The sequence below is a fragment of the Bombina bombina genome, chromosome 2 (genome assembly GCF_027579735.1).
Source record: "Bombina bombina isolate aBomBom1 chromosome 2, aBomBom1.pri, whole genome shotgun sequence".
NCBI classification, from domain to species: domain Eukaryota; kingdom Metazoa; phylum Chordata; class Amphibia; order Anura; family Bombinatoridae; genus Bombina; species Bombina bombina.
The window spans coordinates 1291171885-1291198504 of NC_069500.1; the positions used below are offsets into that span (position 1 = coordinate 1291171885).

Here is a 26620-nt window from a genome sequence, read left to right on the forward strand (position 1 = left end):
GTCATTGCCCATCCCTACTTGGCTAACTTGTCTATCGTTTTACTATTCCCATTTAAGGATAGCTTATTCTTAAAGCTCTTGGTTATAAGAGGAAACTCTTTTTATGAAGATATTTCGTCACAAGGGATATTCATGTACTGATGACATGTCGCAGTTTCTGGAGACTTCCTATTAAAGCATCTTTGTCTTGATTCGAGGTGATGGTTCCCTCGATATTTTCGAGAAAGAATTAAGACCTTGGAACTTATAATTCTTTTATCTTGGATTACTAGCCCCAAAGTTAGGGCTTCAGGTTTTTTTCTGTTCAGGCCTTGAATTGCTCTGACAGATATGACTTATGAATCTAATCTTTCCTTCTGCTTGAGAGAGAGATTTAATTTAGTTTTGCTATTCTGTGGTTTTACCATTTGATGAGAGAGCGAATCTGAGAGATACATTTCTTTCTCTTATTCTTTTAGTGCAGTTAAAGCCCAGCGCCAGATCTCCGCTAAGCCTGAGCATTCCAAGGGTTTTTGGAAGCCGACTCAGTCCTGGAATAAGTCCAAGCATAGCAGAGGCCCGCCTAACCTAGGTTGGCAGGAGGGGCCAGTTCCAGGTCCTATCTTGGATCACGTTAGGGACTGACTATAGCACTTTTCAGACGCTTGATTCAGGTATGTACAGGATCCATGGGTCCTAGAGGTCATAGCTAGGCTTCAATTTTCAGCCTTCCAGGGCAGTTTTCCTTCTCTTGATCCAGTCTTTCAGACAGAGAGAGGGAAGCCATTTCAGGTGGGTGCTGGTTTTGTTCTCCCTTGGAGTCATTGTCCCGGTGCCTATCGCAGAGTGAGGTTTAAGATATTATTCAAACTTTTTTTTTTTCGTGATCCCATAGAGGGGTCAGAACTCCCGTCCTATTTGGGTCCTAAAGTACTTAAGCAAGCTTTTCATGTCTCCTCATTCCAGAGGGAGACTATAAGGTCCACTCTACTCTTGGTACGGGAAGAGCAGTGCAGGACTACTGTTGAGGAACGATATCATACCTTTTCATTCCTCCTCAGGGAAATTTTCCAGTTCCTAAGATTGCTGTTTCCAGTACATTGCTACTTCCAGTACATTGTTACTTCCATTTTGGCCTCACTACTGCTTCTAGAGCCTTTTAGGAATCTAGGGTTTCTTTTGGCAGTGGCCAGTATCCAGATCTAGTGGTAGCTTCCCTTGTATAGACAATTCTGGTTAAATCAGCCATCGTCTCGTCTGATAGAAGACCATTAGGGATTTCATCCGTCTTCCTCGATCCTCAGGAAAGGAAGACTATCTAGATCAGAGTTCTCTGGTATAGGCAGCAGGGTGGATTCCTGGATGCTAATTTAGTCTTCACAGACATGAAGACATTTCATCAGACTTGTAAAGTCATGAGTTAGCTTCATCAGGTTGTGTCCTCCAGACCTCCTTTTGGGTGGTGATGATTTGTCTTGGGGTCCATCTTGGACTCCATTACTTTTGCCAGGTTTCATCTCAGCCGAGGCTCGGCATATGCTGAGGCAGTGGATCAGCGCTGTTTTACCTGGATTACTGGTTGATAGAATCGCTCTCTAGTGTCTTTGTGCAGATCTCCTTGTCCTAAGGGACATCTTTCTTAAATCATCCAGGGCGGTTTTGACTTTAGTCGCAAGTCTGTCAGGATGATGGAGGCATGCCAAGAGGGCATGAGGCCCGTGGACTCAGGACGTTTCCCTCCCTATTAACTTTATGGATCTTCAGGCAATCTTTTGCTCTGAGGGTTTAGACTACTGGGTTAGTCCCAGTTTATAGATTCTAGTCTATCTTACTCTCGGTGGCTTAGATCTCCATCTGAGGGGAACAAGAGACTCCCTAGCAATGAGGGTAGTATCTTGGGTTTGGTAGTGGGCAGAGGCCCACCACTGCTCGCTGTCAGTGATCCACTCTCCGGGTATGGTTCATCTGGGACAGATGTTCTCTACAGACATTCCCTTTATCTGGGGATAAGTTCTCCATCTGAGGGTTTTTTGGATATTTATAACTGGAAGGGGAGGCCAGATGAGAATCTCAGGACGTCCCGTCTCAATACCAAGTTACCCACAGATGGGTTGTGGTTCAGGGATCCTCAGGCAGGGCTAATAGATGCATTAGCGGTGCCTTTGAGGTTCAATACAATTTTTCCTTTTCTGCCATATCACTCCTTCCTTGAGTGGTGGCTCGAACCTAGCAGGAGCAGGCATCAGTGATACTGATTGCTCCATTGTGGCCGTGAAGATTGTGGTTCGCAGGTTTAGTGGGGATGTCATCTTCCCCTCTATGGAGGTTACCTTGTCTGCTAGATCAAGGCCCCTTTGCTTCATCAAATCTTATTTCTCTGAGGCGGACTGTGAGATGACGCTTAGTCTTAGCCAAGAGAGGGTTTTCTGAGAGGTTATGGTCCTCTCCTTCAAGCGTATAAGCCGGTTCCTCGTCATCTATCATAAGGTGTGGAGGACCCCCTTCTTCTGTGAAGAGCGTGGTTCATCCTGGCACACTTTTCAAGTCTACCAGGATTTTTTCTTTCTCCAGGATGGTCTGAAGAAGGACCTCTTAGCTTGTTCCTTGTTGGGACAGTTTTGGCCCTGTCTGTTTTACTGCACAAGAGGCTCGTTGAGCTTCTGGACGTACAGATTTTGTTAGGGCTCTGACTACGATCAGGCCGGTGTGTCGATCTGATGCTTCTCCTTAGAGCTTAGATCTTGTTCTTAAGGTTTTGCACCAGACTACTTTTGTACCTATGCATGAGGTTGACATTAAGTTGTTATCTTATAAGATTACTTTCCATCTAATTATTGCTTCTGCGTGCAGAAGTCTCTGAGATTGCGGCCTTGCAATGCGACCCTCCTTATCTGGTGTTCCACGATAATAAGGCTGTTCTATGAACCTAGTTAGGATCTCCTCCTAAGGTTGTATCAATTCGCAACTTCAATCAAGAAATTGTGGTTCCTTTCTTATGTCCTATTCCTTCTTCTTGAAGGAAAGTTTACTACATAATATGGAGTCGTGCCTTGAAGCTCTATCTTCAGGCTACATAGGAATAGACAGATTTTTTTTTCTTTGTTTGTTATCTATCTGGGAAGTGCAAGGGTCAGAAGGCATCTTCGACTTCCTTATCTTTTAGTTGAGGAGTATCTTCCGCTTGGCATATGAGACAGCGGGACACAAGCCTCCTCAGAGAATACGGCTCATTCTACAAGAGCAGTGACATCCTCTTGGGTCTTCTAAAATGAGGCCTCTATGGATCAGATTTGTAGGGCAGCTACCTGGTCCTCCTTACATTCTTTGTCCTAAAATTTTAACAAGTTTTTGCTTCTGTTGAAGCAGCCTTCGGGAGAAAGGGTTTTGCAGGCTGTGGTGCCCTCGGGTGGGGGCCGCCTCTTCTTTTTGCCCTCCCATTAGCATTCAGTGTCCTCTGGAGCTTGGGCATAATTTCCACAAGAAATGCAGCTGTGGACTCTCCCTGTATTAAGAAGGAAAACATAAATTATGCTTAACAGATAATTTCCTTTCCTTCCGTGTTCTCCGACGGGCGGCCCTAAATTTTAACTTGTTCTTCTGGCACCTTTTTATCCCTAATATTTCTCCTATTGTTCCTTGTTTCCTCGACAGAATTACTTGGGGATGAGGGAAGTGGGGGAGGTATTTAAGCCTTTGGCTGGGGTGTCTTTGCCTCCTCCTGGTGGCCAGGTTCAGTATTTCCCACAAGTAAGGAATGCAGCTGTGGACTCTCCCTGAACAGAAGGAAAGGGAATTATCTGGTAAGCATAATTTGTTTTTCTCTGATTTTACTATTGATAGGTATGTGTTTTGAGTAAAATTAGCATTTTGTTTTATTCTATAAACTACTGAAAACATTTCTCACAAATTCCAAATAACAAAAAAAAGGTCATTTAGAGCATTTATTTGCAGAAAATGACAACTATTCAAAATAACTAAATAGATGCTGCTTTCAGACCTTGAATAATCCGAACAAAACAAGTTCATATTCATTTTTAGGTCCTCCATCCACACCTTGATTGAATTGGCTGTGTGGCATGGAGCATTGTCCTGCTGAAAAAAAGAATCCTCAGAGTTGGGGAACATTTTTAGAGCAGAAGGAAGCAATTTTTCTTCCAGGATAATCTTGTACAACTTGATTCATGCGTCCTTCACAAAGATAAATCTGCCCAATTCAAACCTTGCGGAAGCACTCCCAGATCATAAACGATCTCCCACTAAATTTCACAGTGGGTGCAAGGCACTGTGGCTTGTAGTCCTCCGTCTAACTATGAGATGATCAGGTGTTGGGCAAAGCTGAAAATTGGACTCATCAGAGAAGATGTTTTTTAATTTTACTCAAACACATACTTATAAATAGTAAAACCATAGAAACTGATAATTTTGCAGTGGTCTCTTCATTTTTTCCAGAACTGTATGTATATATGTATGTATATATGTATGTCCAATTGTATGCAAAAGTTTAGGCACCCCTGACAATTTCCATGATTTTTATTTATAAATAATTGGGTGTTTGGATCAGCAATTTCATTTTAATCTATCAAATAACTGAAGGACACAGTAATATTTCAGTAGTGAAATGAGGTTTATTGGATTAACAGAAAATGTGCAATATGCATCAAAACGAAATTAGACGGGTGCAAAAATGTAGGCACCTCAACAGAAATATTGGATCAATATTTAGTAGAGCCTCTTTTAGCAGAAATAATAGCCTCTAGATGCTTCCTATAGCCTGTAATGAGTGTCTGGATTCTGGATGAAGGTATTTTGGACCATTCCTCCTTGCAAAACAACTCCAGTTCAGTTAGGTTTGATGGTTGCCGAGCATGGACAGCCCGCTTCAAATCGCCCCACAGATTTTCAATGATATTCAGGTCTGGGGACTGGGATGGCCATTCCAGAACATTGTACTTGTTCCTCTGCATACATGCCATAGTAGAATATGAGCAGTGTCTTGGGTCGTTGTCTTGTTGAAATATCCAGCCTGGCGTCAACTTTGTGACTGATTCCTCAAAATTATTCTCAAGTATCTGCTGATATTGAGTGGAATCCATGCGACCCTCAACTTTAACAAGATTCCCAGTACCGGCACTGGCCACACAGCCCCACAGCATGATGGAACATCCACCAAATTTTAATGTGGGTAGCAGATGTTTGTCTTGGAACACTGTGTTCTTTTGCCACCATGCATAACGCCCCTTGTTATGACCAAATAACTTAATATTTGTTTCATCACTCCACAGTACCTTCTTCCAAAATGAAGCTGGCTTGTCCAAATGTGCGTTTGCATACCTCAAGCGACTCTGTTTGTGGTGTGTGTGCAGAAAAGGCTTCTTCCGCATCACTCTCCCATACAGCTTCTCCTTGTGCGAAGTGCGCTGAATTGTTGAACAATGCACAGTGACACCATCTGCAGCAAGATGATGTTGTAGGTGGTCTGTGGGCTGTTTTTGACAATTCTCACCATCCTTTGCCTTTGCCTCTCCGATATTTTACTTGGCCTGCCACTTCTGGCCTTAACAAAAACTGTGCCTGTGGTCTTCCATTTCCTCACTATGTTCCTCACAGTGGAAACTGACAGCTTAAATCTCTGCAATAGATTTTTGTAGCCTTCCCCTAAACCATAATGTTGAACAATCTTTGTTTACAGGTCATATCAGAGTTGTTTTGAGGTCCCCATGTTGCCACTCTTCAGAGGAGAGTCAAAGAGATCAACAACTTGCAATTGGTCACCTTAAATACCTTTTCTCATGATTGGATGCACCTGTCTATGAAGTTCAAGGCTTAATGGGCTCACCAAACCAATTGTGTGTTCCAATTAATCAGTGCTAGGTAGTTACAGGTATTCAAATCAACAAAATAACAAGGGTGCCCAAATTTATACACCTGTCTAATTTCGTTTTGATGCATATTGCACATTTTCTGTTAATCCAATAAACCTCATTTCACTACTGAAATATTACTGTGTCATCCAGTTATTTGATAGATCAAAATGAAATTGCTGATCCAAACACCCAATTATTTATAAATGAAAATCATGGAAATTGTCAGGGGTGCCTAAACTTTTGCATACAACTGTATGTGTGTGTGTGTGTGTATATATATATATGTGTGTGTGTGTGTGTGTGTGTGTGTGTATGAATATTCGGTCATTATATGTGTAGATCGCACAGGAGGTAGGAATAAAAAATGTCCTATGATTTGAAACTTTGGGCTGGATATAGATGTGTTACCAGAAACCATCTTTTACATTAGTGCACAAGAGGAGCTACTTTATTAGAACATATCTTCTTGCTCCAAATCATGAGAAATAATGTATATACATCGTGTATTTTGCATACCTCCCAACATTTTAAAATTCAAAAGAGGGACAGCCCCCCCCCCCCCCCCCCGGCAAAAATGTGAAATGTGGTGGGCAAGAGCAGGGACGGGGCTTAAAAAAAATCATAAGACCAAAGTAATATAAATAAAATTCTAAATAAAGTCATATCTTTTAATACTCTTAGGCAGCAGATCAAACACAAGCTCAAGCCACTGGTATAGCTATGTGAGCTCTGTATTTAATTAGCCTTTGAAGAGCCACTTCTAAATATTTTTATCTTAATTGGACATTTAATAATAGGTTTTTTTAAAACTGCTCTCTGCATTCCCCATTAATATTCTAGATTCTGGCCTTTAAAGTCAGCAAAAATGCACAGTAACACACTACATAGCATACACTTACACATACAGATACACACACACTACATAGCATACACTTATACATGCAGATACACACACACACTACATAGCATACACTTTTATGCATGCAGATACACACACACACACACTACATAGCATACACTTATACATGCAGATACACACAAACTACATAGCATACAGTTACACATGCAGATACACACACACTACATAGCATACACTTACACCTGCAGATACACACACACACACACTACATAGCATACACTTATACAGGCAGACACACACACACACACACACTACATAGCATACACTTACACATGCATATACACACACACACACACTACATATCATACACTTATACAGGCAGACACACACACACACACTACATAGCATACACTTATACATGCAGATACACACACACACTTATAGTTACAGATATACACACACACACACACTACATCATATATGGGTATCTGTAATTCATTGTATGGGGTTATGGGGTTGGCAAGCACATTAGCTGGCAATCTGAGGCTGCCACTGTTCATTACCCTGGTGTTAGCACTGCTCATCATATAAAACTGAAGGCATGCTAGTATTATCACCAGGGGTTAGACGTCATCACTACCAGAAGTTAGAGGTCACCATTACCTGAGGTCAGAGGGTATACAGCCTTCTTACTCCTGCTTAACCAACACAATAGGTTTTTAAAACTGCTCTCTGCATTCCCCAAGATTCTGGCCTTTAAAGTCAGCAAAAATGCACAGTAACACACTGCATAGCATACACTCAGGGCCGTCTTTAACACAGGGCAAAAGGGGCAGCTGCCCAGGGCCCAGTCTCTGTTGAGGGGCCCAAGAGTCCTAAAAAAAAAAGTACTCTGCTTATATGCTATTGCCATGTGCTGTTTTAGATGTGCACTGTGCAGCAATGAATGCAAAGCCCTAACTCGGCATCCAGCCATTTCCACTGCATCAGAAAAGGTCCTACTGGGGTAACCACTGTTACCAGGTAACTGCTCTGGTTGTGGGGATTATTTCTGGGTAGGGCGGACTGTAGGCACATGCAGCAGAAAGCTGGAGTGGCAGGCATGTGAGGATTTGAGCATCTGTGCAGCGGCATACACTGCTCTCTTCAGTCTTGAGGCTGTGTGACTCATCTCACACTGTATCCATGCAGCCTTGGACAGACAGCATAGCCCTGCTCTTTCTGCTGTGGCCCTAAGATCAACTAACTGAAGTTTGTTAGGGGAACAGTGCTTTGTAGAAAGGTGTCAGTGGGAAGAATAAGTGAGTGCACACACGCCCCTCCTCATGCAGCATTGTCTAGTGCAGGGTGAGAGGAAACTTGTTCCTAGCAAAGAAGCGACATGTGCTGCTGTGGCTGATGTACAGTATAGTGTCATGCTGATACTTCACACATTAATGTAAGGTTTATTTTTATACATTTTATTTTCTCTCTGTCTCAGATTTTACAGCTTCCCACAGTAGTTCTGCTGTTCCAGTCTGTAAACTTATATCTGTCTGCACCTCCATGCTTCCTCCTCAGTCTTTACCTTGCTTTGCTCCTGTTGGCTGCCCTAAATCTCTTTAACCAGCTAACTTCACACCAGAATCACATTCAAAAGAATATTAAATGAATCCACAGTGGAGGAATTTATATATTTATTTACTTATTAGTACTGCTTAGGTCCAGTTTCACATATTGCAATTTATTTCATTTTTTTTAATGATTAGCCCAGCAGTGGATGATCCACCACTGGGCTAATAATTTAAAAAAAAAAAAATCGATTTAGTTGTTTTTTGGGATGTTGGGGTTGAGAGCGAAATTTAATGAGTGGGGGGCAAGAACATTTTTGCCCAGGGTCCAGTCAATATTAAAGACGGCCCTGCATACACTTACACATGCAGATACACACACACACTACATAGCATACAATTAGACATACAGATACACACACACACTACATAGTATACAATTACACATGCAGATACACACACACACACACTACATAGCTTACACTTATACATGCAGATACACACACACACACACACTCTACATAGTATACACTTACACATGCAGATACACACACACTACATAAAGTTACACAAACACTACATAGCTTACATTTATACATGCAGACACACATACATGCAGATACATGCACACACTTATACATACAGTTACACACACACACTACATAGCTTACACTTATACATGCAGATACACACTACATAGCATACACTTATACATGCAAATACACACTACATAGCATACACTTATACATCCAGATACACACACACACACACACACTTATAGATACAGATAGACACACACTACATCATATATTGGTATCTGTAATTCATTGTATGGGGTCCTGGGGTTGGCAAGCACATTAGCTGGCAGTCTGAGGCTGCCACTGTTCATTACCCTGGTATTAGCACTGCTCATCGTATAAAACTAAAGGCATGCTAGTATTATCACCAGGGGTTAGACATTTTCACTACCAGAGGTTAGAGGTCACCAATACTTGAGGTCAGAGGGTATACAGCCTTCTTACTCCCGCTTATCCCACACACCATTCCTTTTCCACAGGGAATCTAACAGGTTTATAACCCTGTCAGAGAAAAAAATTTAATACATGGGGCAATGTGGGACAGATGGCTAGCAACCCAGGACAGCAGGACAGAGCCCTTAAATCGGGACTGTCCCGCAAAAATTGGGACAGTTTAGGGGTATACGTTTTGTGGTTCCAGACAGTTTTGACTCATCTTAATAAATTGAATCCCATCCATCTTTCATACATTTAGCTAATATAGCTACTGTATATATAGAATATAAACTGCACAAGTATATAATGTGCATAGTATGTGATGTGTTTAACAGTATGAATGAGACACAGGATGCCATGTGCCTTGTAGCTAGGAAGTCAATGAACAGCCCAATGTCACCTGTTTCCCAAAGCTACAAAACATCTGTCATCTAAATGATATCTAAATATAGAATACGGATTTTAATCAAAGCAAAATCAAATATACTTTAAGCTTTTCCTATATACATTTGTTTTCATGTCTAAAACTTCAATATGTTCTGGGCCTTTTCTGCAGCTTGAAGGATAAAGATATTATTTCAGAACAAGGTAGTATAATCCATACACATTTCAATTCTTTAATCTTGAGCATACTTCAGTCTGTTGTTTATTCCATAACCTACTGATTCTTAAAGGGACAGGAAATCCAATTGGTTTCTTTCAGGATTCTGATAGAGCACGCACTTTTAAACCACTTTCTAATTTACTTCTAATATCAAGTTTTCTTCGTTCTCTTGGTATCCTTTGTTGAAATTCAGAGATATAAGCTTAGGAGCATTCATGTGTCTTGAGCACTATATGGCAGCAGTTTTGAAAACACATTCTCCATTTGCAAAAGCAGTAGATGGTGGCTCTATTTACTGCTATGTAGTGCTCCAAACACCTAACTAGGCACCTCTTTAACAAAGAATAACATAGGAACAAATAAAATTTGATAATAGAAATACATTTGAAACTTTTAGAAACTGTATGCTCTGTCTGAATCGCAAAATACATTTTTGGGGGGTTTCATATCCCTTTAATTATTATTCAGGGGTTAAATTCAGTAGTAAGACTTAGAAAATAAATACTGTAATATCCAGTGGTACATCATTTTGAATAAGGGGGCTGTAGCATTTATTATTAGACAATTATTTGAATACTACATTTCTAAAAAGTTTACAATGGTATTCTCATTAGAAGCATGGAAGGGATCTGTATTAACTTTAACAAATACTTTCAATCTTGCATATACAATATGTCTCAATATGTCTGTGTTGTTGTAAAGCAAAAGAAAATGTGCATGGTTCATTTTCCCCTAAAAATTATATAAAATATACTTTCTTTCATGTAATTAGCAAGAGTCCATGAGCTAGTGACGTATGGGATATACATTCCTACCAGGAGGGGCAAAGTTTCCCAAACCTCAAAATGCCTATAAATACACCCCTCACCACACCCACAAATCAATTTTACAAACTTTGCCTCCTGTGGAGGTGGTGAAGTAAGTTTGTGCTAGATTCTACGTTGATATGCGCTCCGCAGCAGGTTGGAGCCCGGTTTTCCTCTCAGCGTGCAGTGAATGTCAGAGGGATGTGAAGAGAGTATTGCCTATTTGAATTCAATGATCTCCTTCTACGGGGTCTATTTCATAGGTTCTCTGTTATCGGTCGTAGAGATTCATCTCTTACCTCCCTTTTCAGATCGACGATATACTCTTATATATACCATTACCTCTACTGATTCTCGTTTCAGTACTGGTTTGGCTTTCTACTACATGTAGATGAGTGTCCTGGGGTAAGTAAGTCTTATTTTTGTGACACTCTAAGCTATGGTTGGGCACTTTTATATAAAGTTCTAAATATTTGTGTTTAAACATTTATTTGCCTTGATTCAGGATGTTCAATATTCCTTATTTCAGACAGTCAGTTTCATTATTTGGGATAATGCATTTGAATAATCAATTTTTTCTTACCTTAAAATTTGACTTTTTTTCCCTGTGGGCTGTTAGGCTCGCGAGGGCTGAAAATGCTTCATTTTATTGCGTCATTCTTGGCGCAGACTTTTTTGGTGCAAAATTTTTTTCTTTATTATTTCCGGCGTCATACTTGTTGCCGGAAGTTGCGTCATTTTTGACGTTTTTGTGCCAAAAATGTTGGCGTTACCGGATGTGGCGTCATTTTTGGCGCTAAAAGCATTTAGGCGCCAAATAATGTGGGCGTCTTTTTTTGGCGCCAAAAAATATGGGCGTCATTATTGTCTCCACATTATTTAAGTCTCATTGTTTATTGCTTCTGGTTGCTAGAAGCTTGTTCACTGGCATTTTTTCCCATTCCTGAAACTGTCATTTAAGGAATTTGATCAATTTTGCTTTATATGTTGTTTTTTCTTTTACATATTGCAAGATGTCTCAGATTGAGCCTGAATCAGAAGATACTTCTGGAAAATCGCTGCTTGATGCTGGATCTACCAAAGCTAAGTGTATTTGCTGTAAACTTATGGTATCTGTTCCTCCAGCTGTTGTTTGTAATGAATGTCATGACAAACTTGTTAATGCAGATAATATTTCCTTTAGTAATGTTACATTACCTGTTGATGTTCCATCAACATCTAATACTCCTGTTCCTGTTAACATAAGAGATTTTGTTTCTAAATCCATTAAGAAGGCTATGTCTGTTATTCCTCCTTCTAGTAAACGTAAAAGGTCTTTTAAAACTTCTCATTTTTCAGATGAATTTTTAAATGAACATCATCATTCTGATTCTGATAATGATTCCTCTGGTTCAGAGGATTCTGTTTCAGAGATTGATGCTGATAAATCTTCATATTTATTTAAAATGGAATTTATTCGTTCTTTACTTAAAGAAGTCTTAATTGCATTAGAAATAGAGGATTCTGGTCCTCTTGATACTAATTCTAAACGTTTAAATAAGGTTTTTAAATCTCCTGTATTTATTCCAGAAGTTTTTCCTGTCCCTGATGCTATTTCTGAAGCAATTTCCAGGGAATGGAATAATTTGGGTAATTCATTTACTCCTTCTAAACGTTTTAAGCAATTATATCCTGTGCCATCTGACAGATTAGAGTTTTGGGACAAAATCCCTAAAGTTGATGGGGCTATCTCTACTCTTGCTAAACGTACTACTATTCCTACGGCAGATAGTACTTCCTTTAAGGATCCTTTAGATAGAAAAATTGAATCCTTTCTAAGAAAAGCTTACTTATGTTCAGGTAATCTTCTTAGACCTGCTATATCTTTAGCGGATGTTGCTGCAGCTTCAACTTTTTGGTTGGAAGCTTTAGCGCAGCAAGTGACAGATCATGATTCTCATAGCATTGTTAATCTTCTTCAACATGCTAATAATTTTATTTTGTGATGCCATCTTTGATATCATTAGGGTTGATGTCAGGTATATGTCTCTAGCTATTTTAGCTAGAAGAGCTTTATGGCTTAAAACTTGGAATGCTGATATGTCTTCCAAGTCAACTTTGCTTTCCCTTTCTTTCCAGGGTAATAAATTATTTGGTTCACAGTTGGATTCCATTATTTCAACTGTTACTGGGGGGAAAGGAACATTTTTACCACAGGATAAAAAATCTAAAGGTAAATTTAGGTCTTCTAATCGTTTTCGTTCCTTTCGTCACAATAAGGAACAAAAGCCTGATCCTTCCCCTACAAGAGCGGTATCAGTTTGGAAACCATCTCCAGTCTGGAATAAATCCAAACCTTTTAGAAAGCCAAAGGCAGCTCCCAAGTCAACATGAAGGTGCGGCCCTCATTCCAGCCCAGCTGGTAGGGGGCAGATTACGATTTTTCAAAGAAATTTGGATCAATCTTTGGATTCAGAACATTGTTTCACAAGGGTACAGAATAGGCTTCAAGATAAGGCCTCCTGCAAGAAGATTTTTTTCTTTCCCGTGTCCCAGTAAATCCAGTGAAGGCTCAAGCATTTCTGAAATGTGTTTCAGATCTAAAGTTAGCTGGAGTAATTGTGCCAGTTCCAGTTCTGGAACAGGGGCTGGGGTTTTACTCAAATCTCTTTATTGTACCAAAGAAGGAGAATTCCTTCAGACCAGTTCTGGATTTAAAATTTTTGAATCATTATGTAAGGATACCAACATTCAAGATGGTGACTATAAGGACTATTCTGCCTTTTGTTCAGCAAGGGCATTATATGTCCACAATAGATTTACAGGATGCATATCTGCATATTCCGATTCATCCAGATCACTATCAGTTTCTGAGATTCTCTTTCCTAGACAAGCATTACCAGTTTGTGGCTCTGCCGTTTGGCCTAGCAACAGCTCCAAGGATTTTTACAAAGGTTCTCGGTGCCCTTCTGTCTGTAATCAGAGAACAGGGTATTGTGGTATTTCCTTATTTGGACGATATCTTGGTACTTGCTCAGTCTTCACATTTAGCAGAATCTCATACGAATCGTCTTGTATTGTTTCTTCAAAAACATGGTTGGAGGATCAATTTACCAAAAAGTTCATTGATTCCTCAGACAAGGGTAACCTTTTTAGGTTTCCAGATAGATTCAGTGTCCATGACTCTGTCTCTGACAGACAAGAGACATCTAAAATTGGTTTCAGCTTGTCGAAACCTTCAGTCTCAATCATTCCCTTTGGTAGCCTTATGCATGGAAATTCTAGGTCTTATGACTGCTGCATCGGACGCGATCCCCTTTGCTCGTTTTCACATGCAACCTCTCCAGCTTTGTATGCTGAACCAGTGGTGCAGGGATTATACAAAGATATCTCAATTAATATCTTTAAAACCGATCGTACGACACTCTCTCACGTGGTGGACAGACCACCATCGTTTAGTTCAGGGGGCTTCTTTTGTTCTTCCGACCTGGACTGTGATTTCAACAGATGCAAGTCTGACAGGTTGGGGAGCTGTTTGGGGGTCTCTGACAGCACAAGGGGTTTGGGAATCTCAGGAGGTGAGATTACCAATCAACATTTTGGAACTCCGTGCAATTTTCAGAGCTCTTCAGTCATGGCCTCTTCTAAAGAGAGAGTCGTTCATTTGTTTTCAGACGGACAATGTCACAACCGTGGCATATGTCAATCATCAAGGAGGGACTCACAGTCCTCTGGCTATGAAAGAAGTATCTCGAATACTGGTATGGGCGGAATCCAACTCCTTTCTAATTTCTGCGGTTCATATCCCAGGTATAGACAATTGGGAAGCGGATTATCTCAGTCGCCAAACGTTACATCCGGGCGAATGGTCTCTTCACCCAGAGGTATTTCTTCAGATTGTTCAAATGTGGGGACTTCCAGAAATAGATCTGATGGCTTCCCATCTAAACAAGAAACTTCCCAGGTATCTGTCCAGATCCAGGGATCCTCAGGCGGAGGCAGTGGATGCATTGTCACTTCCTTGGAAGTATCATCCTGCCTATATCTTTCCACCTCTAGTTCTCCTTCCAAGAGTGATTTCCAAGATTCTAAAGGAGTGCTCGTTTGTTCTGCTGGTGGCTCCAGCATGGCCTCACAGGTTTTGGTATGCGGATCTTGTCCGGATGGCCACTTGCCAACCGTGGACTCTTCCATTAAGACCAGACCTTCTATCGCAAGGTCCTTTTTTCCATCAGGATCTCAAATCCTTAAATTTGAAGGTATGGAGATTGAACGCTTGATTCTCAGTCATAGAGGTTTCTCTGACTCAGTAATTAATACTATGTTACAGGCTCGTAAATCTGTATCTAGGAAGATATATTATCGAGTCTGGAAGATTTACATTTCTTGGTGTTCTTCTCATCATTTTTCTTGGCATTCTTTTAGAATTCCTAGAATTTTACAGTTTCTTCAGGATGGTTTGGATAAAGGTTTGTCTGCAAGTTCCTTGAAAGGACAAATCTCTGCTCTTTCTGTTCTTTTCCACAGAAAGATTGCTAGTCTTCCTGATATTCATTGTTTTGTACAGGCTTTGGTTCGTATAAAACCTGTTATTAAGTCAATTTCTCCTCCTTGGAGTTTGAATTTGGTTCTGGGGGCTCTTCAAGCTCCTCCGTTTGAACCTATGCATTCGCTGGACATTAAATTACTTTCTTGGAAAGTTTTGTTTCTTTTGGCCATCTCTTCTGCTAGAAGAGTTTCTGAATTATCTGCTCTTTCTTGTGAGTCTCCTTTTCTGATTTTTCATCAGGATAAGGCGGTGTTGCGGACTTCTTTTAAATTTTTACCTAAGGTTGTGAATTCTAACAACATTAGTAGAGAAATTGTGGTTCCTTCATTGTGTCCTAATCCTAAGAATTCTAAGGAAAAATCGTTGCATTCTTTGGATGTAGTTAGAGCTTTGAAATATTATGTTGAAGCTACTAAAAATTTCCGAAAGTCTTCTAGTCTATTTGTTATCTTTTCCGGTTCTAGGAAAGGTCAGAAGGCTTCTGCCATTTCTTTGGCGTCTTGGTTAAAGTCTTTGATTCATCATGCTTATGTCGAGTCGGGTAAAGCTCCGCCTCAAAGGATTACAGCTCATTCTACTAGGTCAGTTTCTACTTCCTGGACGTTTAGGAATGAAGCTTCGGTTGATCAGATTTGCAAAGCAGCAACTTGGTCTTCTTTGCATACTTTTACTAAATTCTACCATTTTTATGTGTTTTCTTCTTCTGAAGCAGTTTTTGGTAGAAAAGTACTTCAGGCAGCTGTTTCAGTTTGAATCTTCTGCTTATAATTTCAGTTTTTTTCATTATAAAATTTAAACTTTGTTTTGGGTGTGGATTATTTTCAGCGGAATTGGCTGTCTTTATTTTATCCCTCCCTCTCTAGTGACTCTTGCGTGGAAGATCCACATCTTGGGTAGTCATTATCCCATACGTCACTAGCTCATGGACTCTTGCTAATTACATGAAAGAAAACATAACTTATGTAAGAACTTACCTGATAAATTCATTTCTTTCATATTAGCAAGAGTCCATGAGGCCCACCCTTTTTTTGTGGTGGTTATGATTTTTTTGTATAAAGCACAATTATTCCAATTCCTTATTTTTTATGCTTTCGCACTTTTTTCTTATCACCCCAATTCTTGGCTATGCGTTAAACTGATTTGTGGGTGTGGTGAGGGGTGTATTTATAGGCATTTTGAGGTTTGGGAAACTTTGCCCCTCCTGGTAGGAATGTATATCCCATACGTCACTAGCTCATGGACTCTTGCTAATATGAAAGAAATGAATTTATCAGGTAAGTTCTTACATAAATTATGTTTTTCTACAAGCATGCATTTTTGCCCACTACCCCCCCCCCATATAATAGGTCAGTAGAATACTATGGCCCACATTTAAGAAATACCGGGTGAACAGGGTCGTACATCTTTGCCTCTGTCCGCCTGGCATCGCATCTAGCGGGCAGCAATCCACTGCACGCTTTTACCATTGCACTGTATCGCAAGAGTGCCACCCTGCCCCCTGTGAACACTCAGCCAATTAAGCGTGAGCAGGGAATGTCAATCTCCCCGGTTGGTTATGTCCGGGGAGATTGACATACGCTAGAAAACAGTTGACGTAATGACCGCTGCCTCTTAACTCTCGGCTGCAGGCTCACTCATGCGAACCTGCAGCCGAAAGGTCTCCAAAGCTTATATCGGAGGTTAATAAATAGAGCCCAATATGTGACATATATTAATGCTTGTCAATTTCTAGTCATGAATGTTCATTTTTATAAAATAACATAGGGGTGGACACACTTTCCTGCTAGGGAACCTGTCTGCCCATATTTGGGGTTTGCAAAGCCACTGCAGACTTCACAAGCAATATCATGTGCAGCTCTGCACGATCGTTCCAATTAATCAGTGCAGAAGATTTAACCTTCTTCTAAAAGAGGCATGAAAGATCAATTTAAACTTTTAGAGGTGATAGAGCGTGTCATTTTAAGAGACATTTACATTTGCTTCTATTATTTAATTTACCTTATTCTCTTGGTATCCTATGCTTGCTACTAGCTGGTGATTGGTTACACCCCTTTGCCTCTTGTCATTGGCTCACCAGCTAGAACCCAATAGTGCATTGTTGCTGTGGAGCTGACTTTAAAGGGACAGTCTACGCAAAATTAAACTTCAATAATTCTGATGGGGCATCCAATTTTAAACAACTTTCCAATATACTTTTATAATTAAATTTGCTTTGCTCTCTTTGCATTCTTTATGGAAAGCTAAACCTGGGTAGGGTCATATGCTATTTAAACCGTTGAAATGCCTCTTATCTCAGTGCATTTTAACAGTTAGACACTGCTAGTTCATGTGTGTTATATATATATATATATAACATGCTCACTCCCGTGGAGTTATTTATGAGTCGGCACTTATTGGCTAAAATGGAAGTCTATCTTGTGGTTGGAAGCTCACATTAGCGAACCTGCACTGCAAAAGCTGCCAACGCTGAGTACAATGCTTGATAAATGGAGTGCTGTGTTACTTCTAAAATATGCCATACTTTGGTAGGAGGATTTAATTGCAAGGTTTTATTAACAAATTAATTTGTACAATTCTGCATACCAAAAGCCAGTCATGCAGTTTTTAAAAATAAATACTCTGTTGCTTCCAACTGAAATTCAGGTCACTGTACAAGTTCTTCAAATAATATAGATTCCCTTTTTTTAATCTATTAGAGGTTTGCTGTGCAAATATTCAACTAAGGTTTTTTTGTTATTCGTTTCTATGGCATTTGACTACTTTAGCAGGAATGCTATTAGTTAGGCTGCCTGAATTACAAATACATTGTAACAGGAACATCTACTTTCCTTATACATAAACAAACACATGAAAGTGATGAGACAGACTTTACATGGTGGGAGATTTCCTTTGAGGGTTTTACACATCTGTATAGAAGGGAAAAAAAACAGTTTAAAGGACTAGTCAACACAGTAGATTTGCATAATCAACAAATGTATGATAACAAGACAATGCAATAGCACTTAGTCTGAACTTCAAATGAGTAGTAGATTTTTATTCTGACAATTTTAAAAATTATGTCTATTTCCACTCCCCCTGTACCATGTGACTGCCATCAGCCAGTCACAAATGCATACATGCTTATTCTGTGAATTCTTGCACATGCTCAGTAGAAGATGGTGACTCAAAAAGTCACCAGCTATATAAAAAGACTGTGCACATTTTGTTAATGGAAGTAAATTGGAAAGTTTAATTTTGACTTGAGTGTCCCTTACAATACATTTTGGTTCTCTTGCTATAGAATAACATACCAGCCAAGTCTAAACATTTTAAAAACAAATTAACATCGTGTTTGCTGCAATTGTTTTTTTTTTGTTTTTTTTTGTAGACAAACTCCAACTTCCACTTACTTTATCTTGAGGAGCCAATTAAAACTTGTTCCTGGAGAAGACAGAGCTAGCAAAAATAAATATGATAGTATAAACAGCATTTTAATGCATTTGTTATGCATTTACTGAAGCAATTTAGGAATAGACATGTAGCAAGATTAGCCTTTTCTCAATTCTTAAAATTAGAAAATATATAATTTTTAGAATTAAAGTACATATATGGCCAGATTTAGAGTGCCACACTAACAGTTACATTCAAGCAAAAAGAGGTTTATTGCAGATTTTAGCCCGCGTCGGCTTTAGCACTCGTATTACAAGTTGAAAGTAATCGTGAATGCATATGTGCAATTATGATTTACACTATAATAAGCGCATCCTTAGCGCACTAGAAAACTGTTTTGCAAAATATATGTATATATTTATGTATGTATGTGTACATATGTATGTATTTGCATTTACAGACATATACAACATATAAACACATAAATACACACACATATATATACTGTATATTTGTGTGTGTGTGTGAGCTTTGGAGCCCTTTACAGTAAAGTGGATGGAAGCATGCAAAAGTTTATGCAATATTCATATTTAATGTAGTGTTATACTGTGTGTTTACTGTAAATATTTCATATTACAATGTTCTTCACATTTTTAAATATATATTGCTATATATCTCTATATATCTATACCTCTATATAATCTATATATAGGTATAGATATATATATATTGCCAAAATACCATCATATATATGTAGAAATATGCATTTATGAATAAATAGAACACATTCTGCTATGGGAAGAACATTGAAATGTGAAATATTCATATTTTTATGTCGAGTTAGCGCACTGAGAATATGTTATTGGGTTTGTGCAAGAGTAGGGTGTTAGGTTTTCCCACCTTTTTGCTCCTTTGACTTCTATGGGGGAATACGTTAACGCACACGATATTCTAAGTTCTGCTTTTTACGCGCATCGGGTTAGTGTGGGAGCGAAAACATTTTACTTTCAACTAGCAATACGAGAGTTATCCGATGAGCGCAAAAAGCTTACTTCTAGTGGAGTTAGCACTTAACTTGTAATCTGGTCCATAATGGGGCAAAATAAATAATGAAAATATACTGCAAAGTTATTTTACTATAGATAACTAAATATTTTATCTAAAAATCTCAAGTTGTTTGATTTACTTTAAGTGAAAATGTAACAGATAACTTCCCTTTTTGATAAATTCAGTATGTTCCACTTAGCTTGCAATATCAATTTATGACGTGCACTTAACATGGGTCGCTAACTTGCACGCGTATAACATGTTGAAAGTTAATGCGTTTCATCGAGCGCAAACTAAATTAGTTTGCATTGGGTTTGGGCAAATGAAGACCTAGCATAAAGTGTAAGGGTAAAAATTAGCACCAAACACAACATAAGCGCGTCCTCTGGGGTTTCAAGCACTGGAATCGATCGTGATCGCTTCCAGATGCTTTCAGGGTATTGCAGCGATGCCTCGATGTTGAGGCATCGTACAACACCCTTTTTTTAGGCAACCAATGCAGAAGGGGCCACTCTGTGGCCCCCTCTGCATCGGCCAGCGATGGTGCCGATCATTTGTGCCGTCGGAGGGATACGAGGGAGGCAAGTGGGCAGCCCATGTGTGTGTGTGTGTGTGTATATGTATGTGTGTGTATATATATATATATAAAACTACACAAAGATCCACAAGTTAACACATGTAACACTAAAAAGCAGTGCGTACAGCCAATCCAAAGTCAGTTTTCAATAAGAATTGAAAATTCCAAAAATCAAACTAAAAGCTGCTTAAAAGTGTTTTGTGAATCAGAATACCACTGTCCAATTCTTTCAGTACAGTAATGGTGGAATTTGTGGTCAAACCAACATTTAAAAACAGAGAAGAATGAAGTTTTGTTTTTTTCATTTATTGGAATACTTTAAATTTTAATTTTAGATCTCAATGGATACATTGTTATAATTAAGTAAACTATGGTTAAATAGTCAATGCCAAATCATGACAAACGGCAAACTGAACTTGAATTTTGTTATACATTAAATTAATTGCAGGGTTAAACGCACAGTAGTGCAGGGTCGATAGTCTTAAAATGACACATGACCTGCTTTAACAAATTAGAGCATGTCATTTTTACAATATTATGGCATTATTAAAGTTGTGTTCTTTTCATTACAGTTGCTTAAAAGCAATGTATTCATTTGGCACTTGGAACATGTGCATATTTGCCTTTGGGTTGCATAAAAAAACAGTTCAGAGCAGGGTAATATTCATATTTATGCCCATTTTAATGCATCACTTGCAGCCTTTACAGTAGTACACAGAAATATATGCAGTTTTAGTTTTTAAATATTTTAACTCTAGAGATTTTGGATCTGCAAATATCCACCTTTTTGGTTCATGTTTATTGGGAGGCTGGTGGAGATACTGCACTTTAAAGGGAAGGATAGCCTGAGGGTTACAATAGGGTTTAAGGTTAGCCCTAACATACAATACAATAGGAACATACAATCAGATTAACCAGGCTGCTCATTGCCTACAAGTGAGAGAGACAAGCAATCATGATCATTACAGTACATGAGACAGTAAAGTCAAATGATTCCAATGTAATTATCTTATGAGTTTTACTTAGTTATTTTAGTATCCTGTGTTAAAGGGCTGGTAAAGTAAAAATTAAAGTTAAATGATTGGATAGAGCATGAAGTTTTAAACCACTTTCCAAATTAATTATCTTATTAGTTTTGCTTTTAGTTCTCTTGGTATTATTTGTTAAAGGGCTGGTAAAATAAACATTAAGCTTAAAGGGATTGAGCAGAGCATAAACAGTTCAGCAACTTTCTAATTAGCTTCTATTATAAATTGTACTTAGTTTTATTGGTAACCTTTGTTAAACAGAAATCCTAGAGGAGCTCAAGAGAATGCACGTGTCTAGCCATCTGGCAGCATTGTTTACAACAATCTTGTACATAGTTACAAACGCTGCTGCCATATAATGCTAAAGAAACATTCACATTCTTAAGCTCCTATCAACCTGTCTAGGTTTTACAGCAATGCTATACATAGTTACAAACACTGCTGCCATAGACTGCTAAAGAAACGTGCACGCTCCTGAGCTCTTATCAGCCTACCAAGATTTACTTTTCAGAAACAATGGAGCGTTGATGCAGCATCCGCTGCTTGTTAAATCGACCCGTTTATGCTTTCATCAGAGAAGTGCAACAGTTAATGCCCTGTTGTATAGGGCCACATGCATGCTAGTGTGATTATATTATAGACTGGTACCATGCATGTGCAGCTAGTGTGATTATATCATAGACTGGTACCATGCATGTGCAGCTAGTGTGATTATATCATAGACTGGTACCATGCATGTGCAGTTAGTGTGATTATATCATAGACTTATACCATGCATGTGCAGCTGAGCTATTGTGGTTATATTATAGACTGGTACCTTGCATGTGCAGCTATTGGGGCAGGGGTTATATTATAGACTGGTACCATGAATGAAGCAGCTAGTGTGATTATATCATAGACTGGTACTATGCATGTGCCACTAGTGTGATTATATCAAAGACTGGTACCATGCATGTGCAGCTATTGCAGTTATATTATAGACTGGTACCATGCATGTGCAGCTAGTGTGATTATATCATAGACTGGTACCATGCATGTGCAGCTATTGCAGTTATATTATAGACTGGTACCATGCATGTGCAGCTAGTGTGATTATATCATAGACTGTTACCATGCATGTGCAGCTAGTGTGATTATATCATAGACTGGTACCATGCATGTGCAGCTATTTTGGTTATATTATAGACTGGTACCATGCATGTGCAGCTAGTGTGGTTATATTATAGACTGGTACCATGCATGTGCAGCTAGTGTGATTATATCATAGACTGGTACCATGCATTAAGCAGCTAGTGTGATTATATCATAGACTGGTACCATGTTTTAAGCAGCTAGTTTAATTATATCATAGACTGGTACCATGCATTAAGCAGCTAGTGTGATTATATCATAGACTGGTACCATGCATTAAGCAGCTAGTGTGATTATATCATAGACTGGTACCATGCATTAAGCAGCTAGTGTGATTATATCATAGACTGGTACCATACATGTGCAGTTGGGACATCAGTGCATGTGTATAGCACATTGGAAATGTGATATCATTTTACTTGTCCCAATGCAAAAAGCAGCCTGATAATCTTTGTAAGAACCCTCTACGCGGTTATAATGGCTATAGAAAAACATGTGTTTTGGCTATATTGGCACAAGCTTCCTAATAAATAAAAGTTACCTTACAGTGGGAAGGGGGTAGGTGAATTTGCAGGTGCAAAATGTATATCTAGCTCAGGCAAAATAAAAAAATGTTTAATATATATATGTACAAGTCTATAGATATGTGTTTGCAGACTATAATTTCATGTGATTTTAGTGGGATCTATTATGAATATATATATTTTTCTACAGCATTTATATGGTCAGTGTTGCAAGGACTGGAAATCTGACATTAAAATGAATGCATCAGTTCCTTTGGCAAAACTTTTATTGTGTAATGTCTCACATATTCATTATTCATCTAATGTTTTCTGTGCATGCTGCCTTTTTATTACATGCTTTCCATATCTGCTTTGACTTCAACAGCCAGAAAATGTTGTCCTCACTCTTCAGGTAATGTCTTCTCATTGGTTTATTTTTAAAATATTTTGTTTCATTGCACAATCTTTAAAGACCAATTCTCCATATTGTAAGATAGATGGTATTTTTACAGTCCTGTTGTGCTTGGGTTAAATGATATGGTGATATGATAGTGTCAAGTTTGATGATAATAACAAATCACTCTAAACACTTTTCCAGGTATAGAATGTACGCTATTGGATAACAAATATGATGAATATATTAGGTGTACTAAGAGCTGATAGCAATAGTATTTAGTGCTACCTAGCAGTGTTCACCCTAGGACATTTTTAGCAGGTGCACCACTCTTCTGATTTTACTAACCCCCCCCCCCCCCCGCTAAAATTGTAACCAATATTAAGCTAAAATGAGATAAGATTAAAAAAATGTTAAAGTTTTATTGCAAACTATCATTAAACACATTTATGTTAAATTATGCAATTAATGTGTGCTTTGGATAGCAGGAAATTATATAATATTAGAAAATATTACTCTCCCCCTGACCCGGCTACTATATAATGCCACCTGGCTGGCCAAACTTTTTGTGGAGAACACTGCCTAATATATAAAAATGTGCATTAAATAATTAGCTTAGGTACAATAAGGGGTGTTAAAAAAAAAAAAAAAAAATAGAATCCAATTGATTTATTTAGTGCAACGCTTTAAATGCATTGATAATATTTTTGTTTTTTCCTTTCTCTTTAAGTAAAGTATAATTTATATACAATACTCAATCCTTGTCCAATTTATTGTTCTATGATTGATCCACATTATCAAACTTCTCCAATTAACTAGCATCACACCTTAGGACAAAGTAAGGAAATGTCAGAGAATGATGGGAAGCTTAGTGGGGATCATTCACGACTGATTAAAGAGATTGTAAACTTTAATAAATTACTGGCCAGTATATAAAAGTAATCTTTAAAACAGGGGCACATAAATTTTATTAACATTTTGAAAGATGCTTAATTTTAAAAATATTTACCACTGAGTGATGGTAAATATACCGCCGTCCCTCCACCTGCATCTCATACTGTATTTAGCAGATCGATGATTAATCCGGCTTCCTCCAATCGCTGTGTGCCCACGAGCTGGACGCCAGATCGGGCAATGATTGGAGGAAGCCGGATTCGTCATCAATCTGCTAAATACAGTGTGAGATGCAGGTGGAGAAACGGCGGTCTGTTTACCATCACTCAGTGGTAAATATTTTTAAAATTAAGCATCTTTCAAATTGTTAAAGGGACAGTAAAAGTCAAAATTAGACTTTCATAATTCAGATAGAGCATGCAATTTTAAATAACGTTCCAATTTACTTCTGTTATCAAATTTGCTTTGTTCTCTTGGTATCTTTTATTGAAGAATAAAACTAGGTAGGCTCATAAGAGCTCAGGAGTGTGCATGTGTCTTCTCTATGGCAGCAGTGTTTTGCAACATTATTTGTAGCTTTTTTTTATACAATGTTGCAAAACACTGCTGCCATAGAGTGCTAAAGACACGTGCACACTCCTGAGCTCTAATGAGCCTACCTAGTGTTACTCATCAATAAAAGATACCAAGAGAACAAAGCAAATTTGTTAACATAAGTAAATTGGAAAGTTATTTAAAATTGCATTCTCTATCCGAGTCATGAAAGTTTAATTTTGACTTTACTGTCCCTTTAATGTATTCATGTTTGCAATCACTTTAAACACAACAAGCTTTAGATACATATTGGTACAGTTTAGATATAGTTTGGCTTCACATAGATCAATTAGTTGCAGCTATTTTATAAGATTAGTGTATATCAAGTGCCTTTTTTTGGTAAGCTCAGTGCCATTGTCTTTTGTATTTAATTCTGTGTCTTTTCCCAGCTGCAAGTGGCGCATTAATACCATATATTTGTTTACATTGCAGACGCTACATTATGAGGTTGGCTTTATTATCGCTGCTGCAGTAGGAGTGCTCTTTTTTCTGCTGATGCCTCTGGTGGGTCTTTGCTTTTGCATGTGTCGTTGCTGTGACAACTGTGGTGGAGAAATGCATCAAAGACAAAAGAAAAACGCTGACTGTCAGAGGGGCTGTTTTGCAACATTTCTTTTTGTTACATCGCTACTAATTAGGCGAGTTCTTATATATATATTTCAGTTCTCTGTAATGTGTGCTTATTATTAGCGCTATGACAATTTAGCCATTTAACACTGTTTCACATGAAACCATTTGATGGAAGTGAATGTGCAATTGTTAACCCCTTGCTTGAAAACAGTTCTATCTCAGCCTGTGAAATAGCCAAAAATATACTGTATACTATTTGCCTCTAACCAGCATTAAAGGGACACTGAACCCAATTTTTTCATTTGTAATTCAGATAGAGCATGCAATTTTAAGCAACTTTCTAATTTACTCCTATTATCAACTTTTCTTCATTCTCTTGGTATCTTTATTTGAAATGCAAGAATGTAAGTTTAGATGCCGGCCCATTTTTGGTGAACAACCTGGGTTGTTCTTGCTGATTGGTGGATAAATTCATCCACCAATAAAAAAGTGCTGTCCACAGGTCTGAACCAAAAAAAATGCTTAGATGCCTTCTTTTTCAAATAAAGATAGCAAGAGAATGAAGAAAAATTGATAATAGGAGTAAATTAGAAAGTTGCTTAAAATTGCATGCTCTATCTGAATCACAAAATAAAAAAATTGGGTTCAGTGTCCCTTTAAGACTATAAATTTAAAATGAGACTTAGGTATCAAAATGACTGAGTACAAATAGCTTTTTGATATTTAGATTAGATTAAAGATGGAGAAATGGTACATGTAAAAATATAAAAGCTGGTAATAATTACAAATGTTATATAGAGATCTGGAAAGTTTGTATTACATCATAGCATAGCCAACATCCTACAATACAATAAAATAAATAAAGATGACACACAAGGTGCACGGACAGAAAAGAAGACAACTTTATGTAAATATAATAAATAAACAGCAGAACATACTTTGTTAAAATCCACTTATAAATTGGTTTAGGGTATTGAGCTTCACAAGTTCTAACTAAGGTTCCATTAAAGGGACATTCCAGCCACAATTGAAAAGCACACGGGTGCGTTTCAGTTTTTAATAGAAGCATTATTGCAATATACATGTATTAGCAAAAATGCTTCTAGTAAATGTTAAAGCCATTTCAAAAGTATATTTAAGTATGCTCTGTGCACCAATATTTTAAACACAGCACTTTCTCAGAGAGCCTAACGTGCTTGTACCATCTGGTAATGACTCAGTTTGTTAATTGCTGACATGATTTAAGCTCCACTGGCATTCTGAGTAGCTGCAGTATTTAACCCCTTCTTGCCGGTATAATAGTCTAACGA

At 38.3% G+C, this 26620-nt stretch overlaps 1 protein-coding gene across 1 annotated transcript in view; it reads left to right on the forward strand.

The window, feature by feature from the left end:
• The window catches only part of PROM1 (prominin 1), a 395265-nt gene that overhangs the window by 163182 nt on the left and 205463 nt on the right, over positions 1–26620 (forward strand). Inside the window, exon 3 of the mRNA XM_053704117.1 lies at positions 25173–25378. Within this exon, the coding sequence (XP_053560092.1) occupies positions 25173–25378 (206 nt within the window). The remainder of the gene's footprint in view (positions 1–25172; positions 25379–26620) is intronic.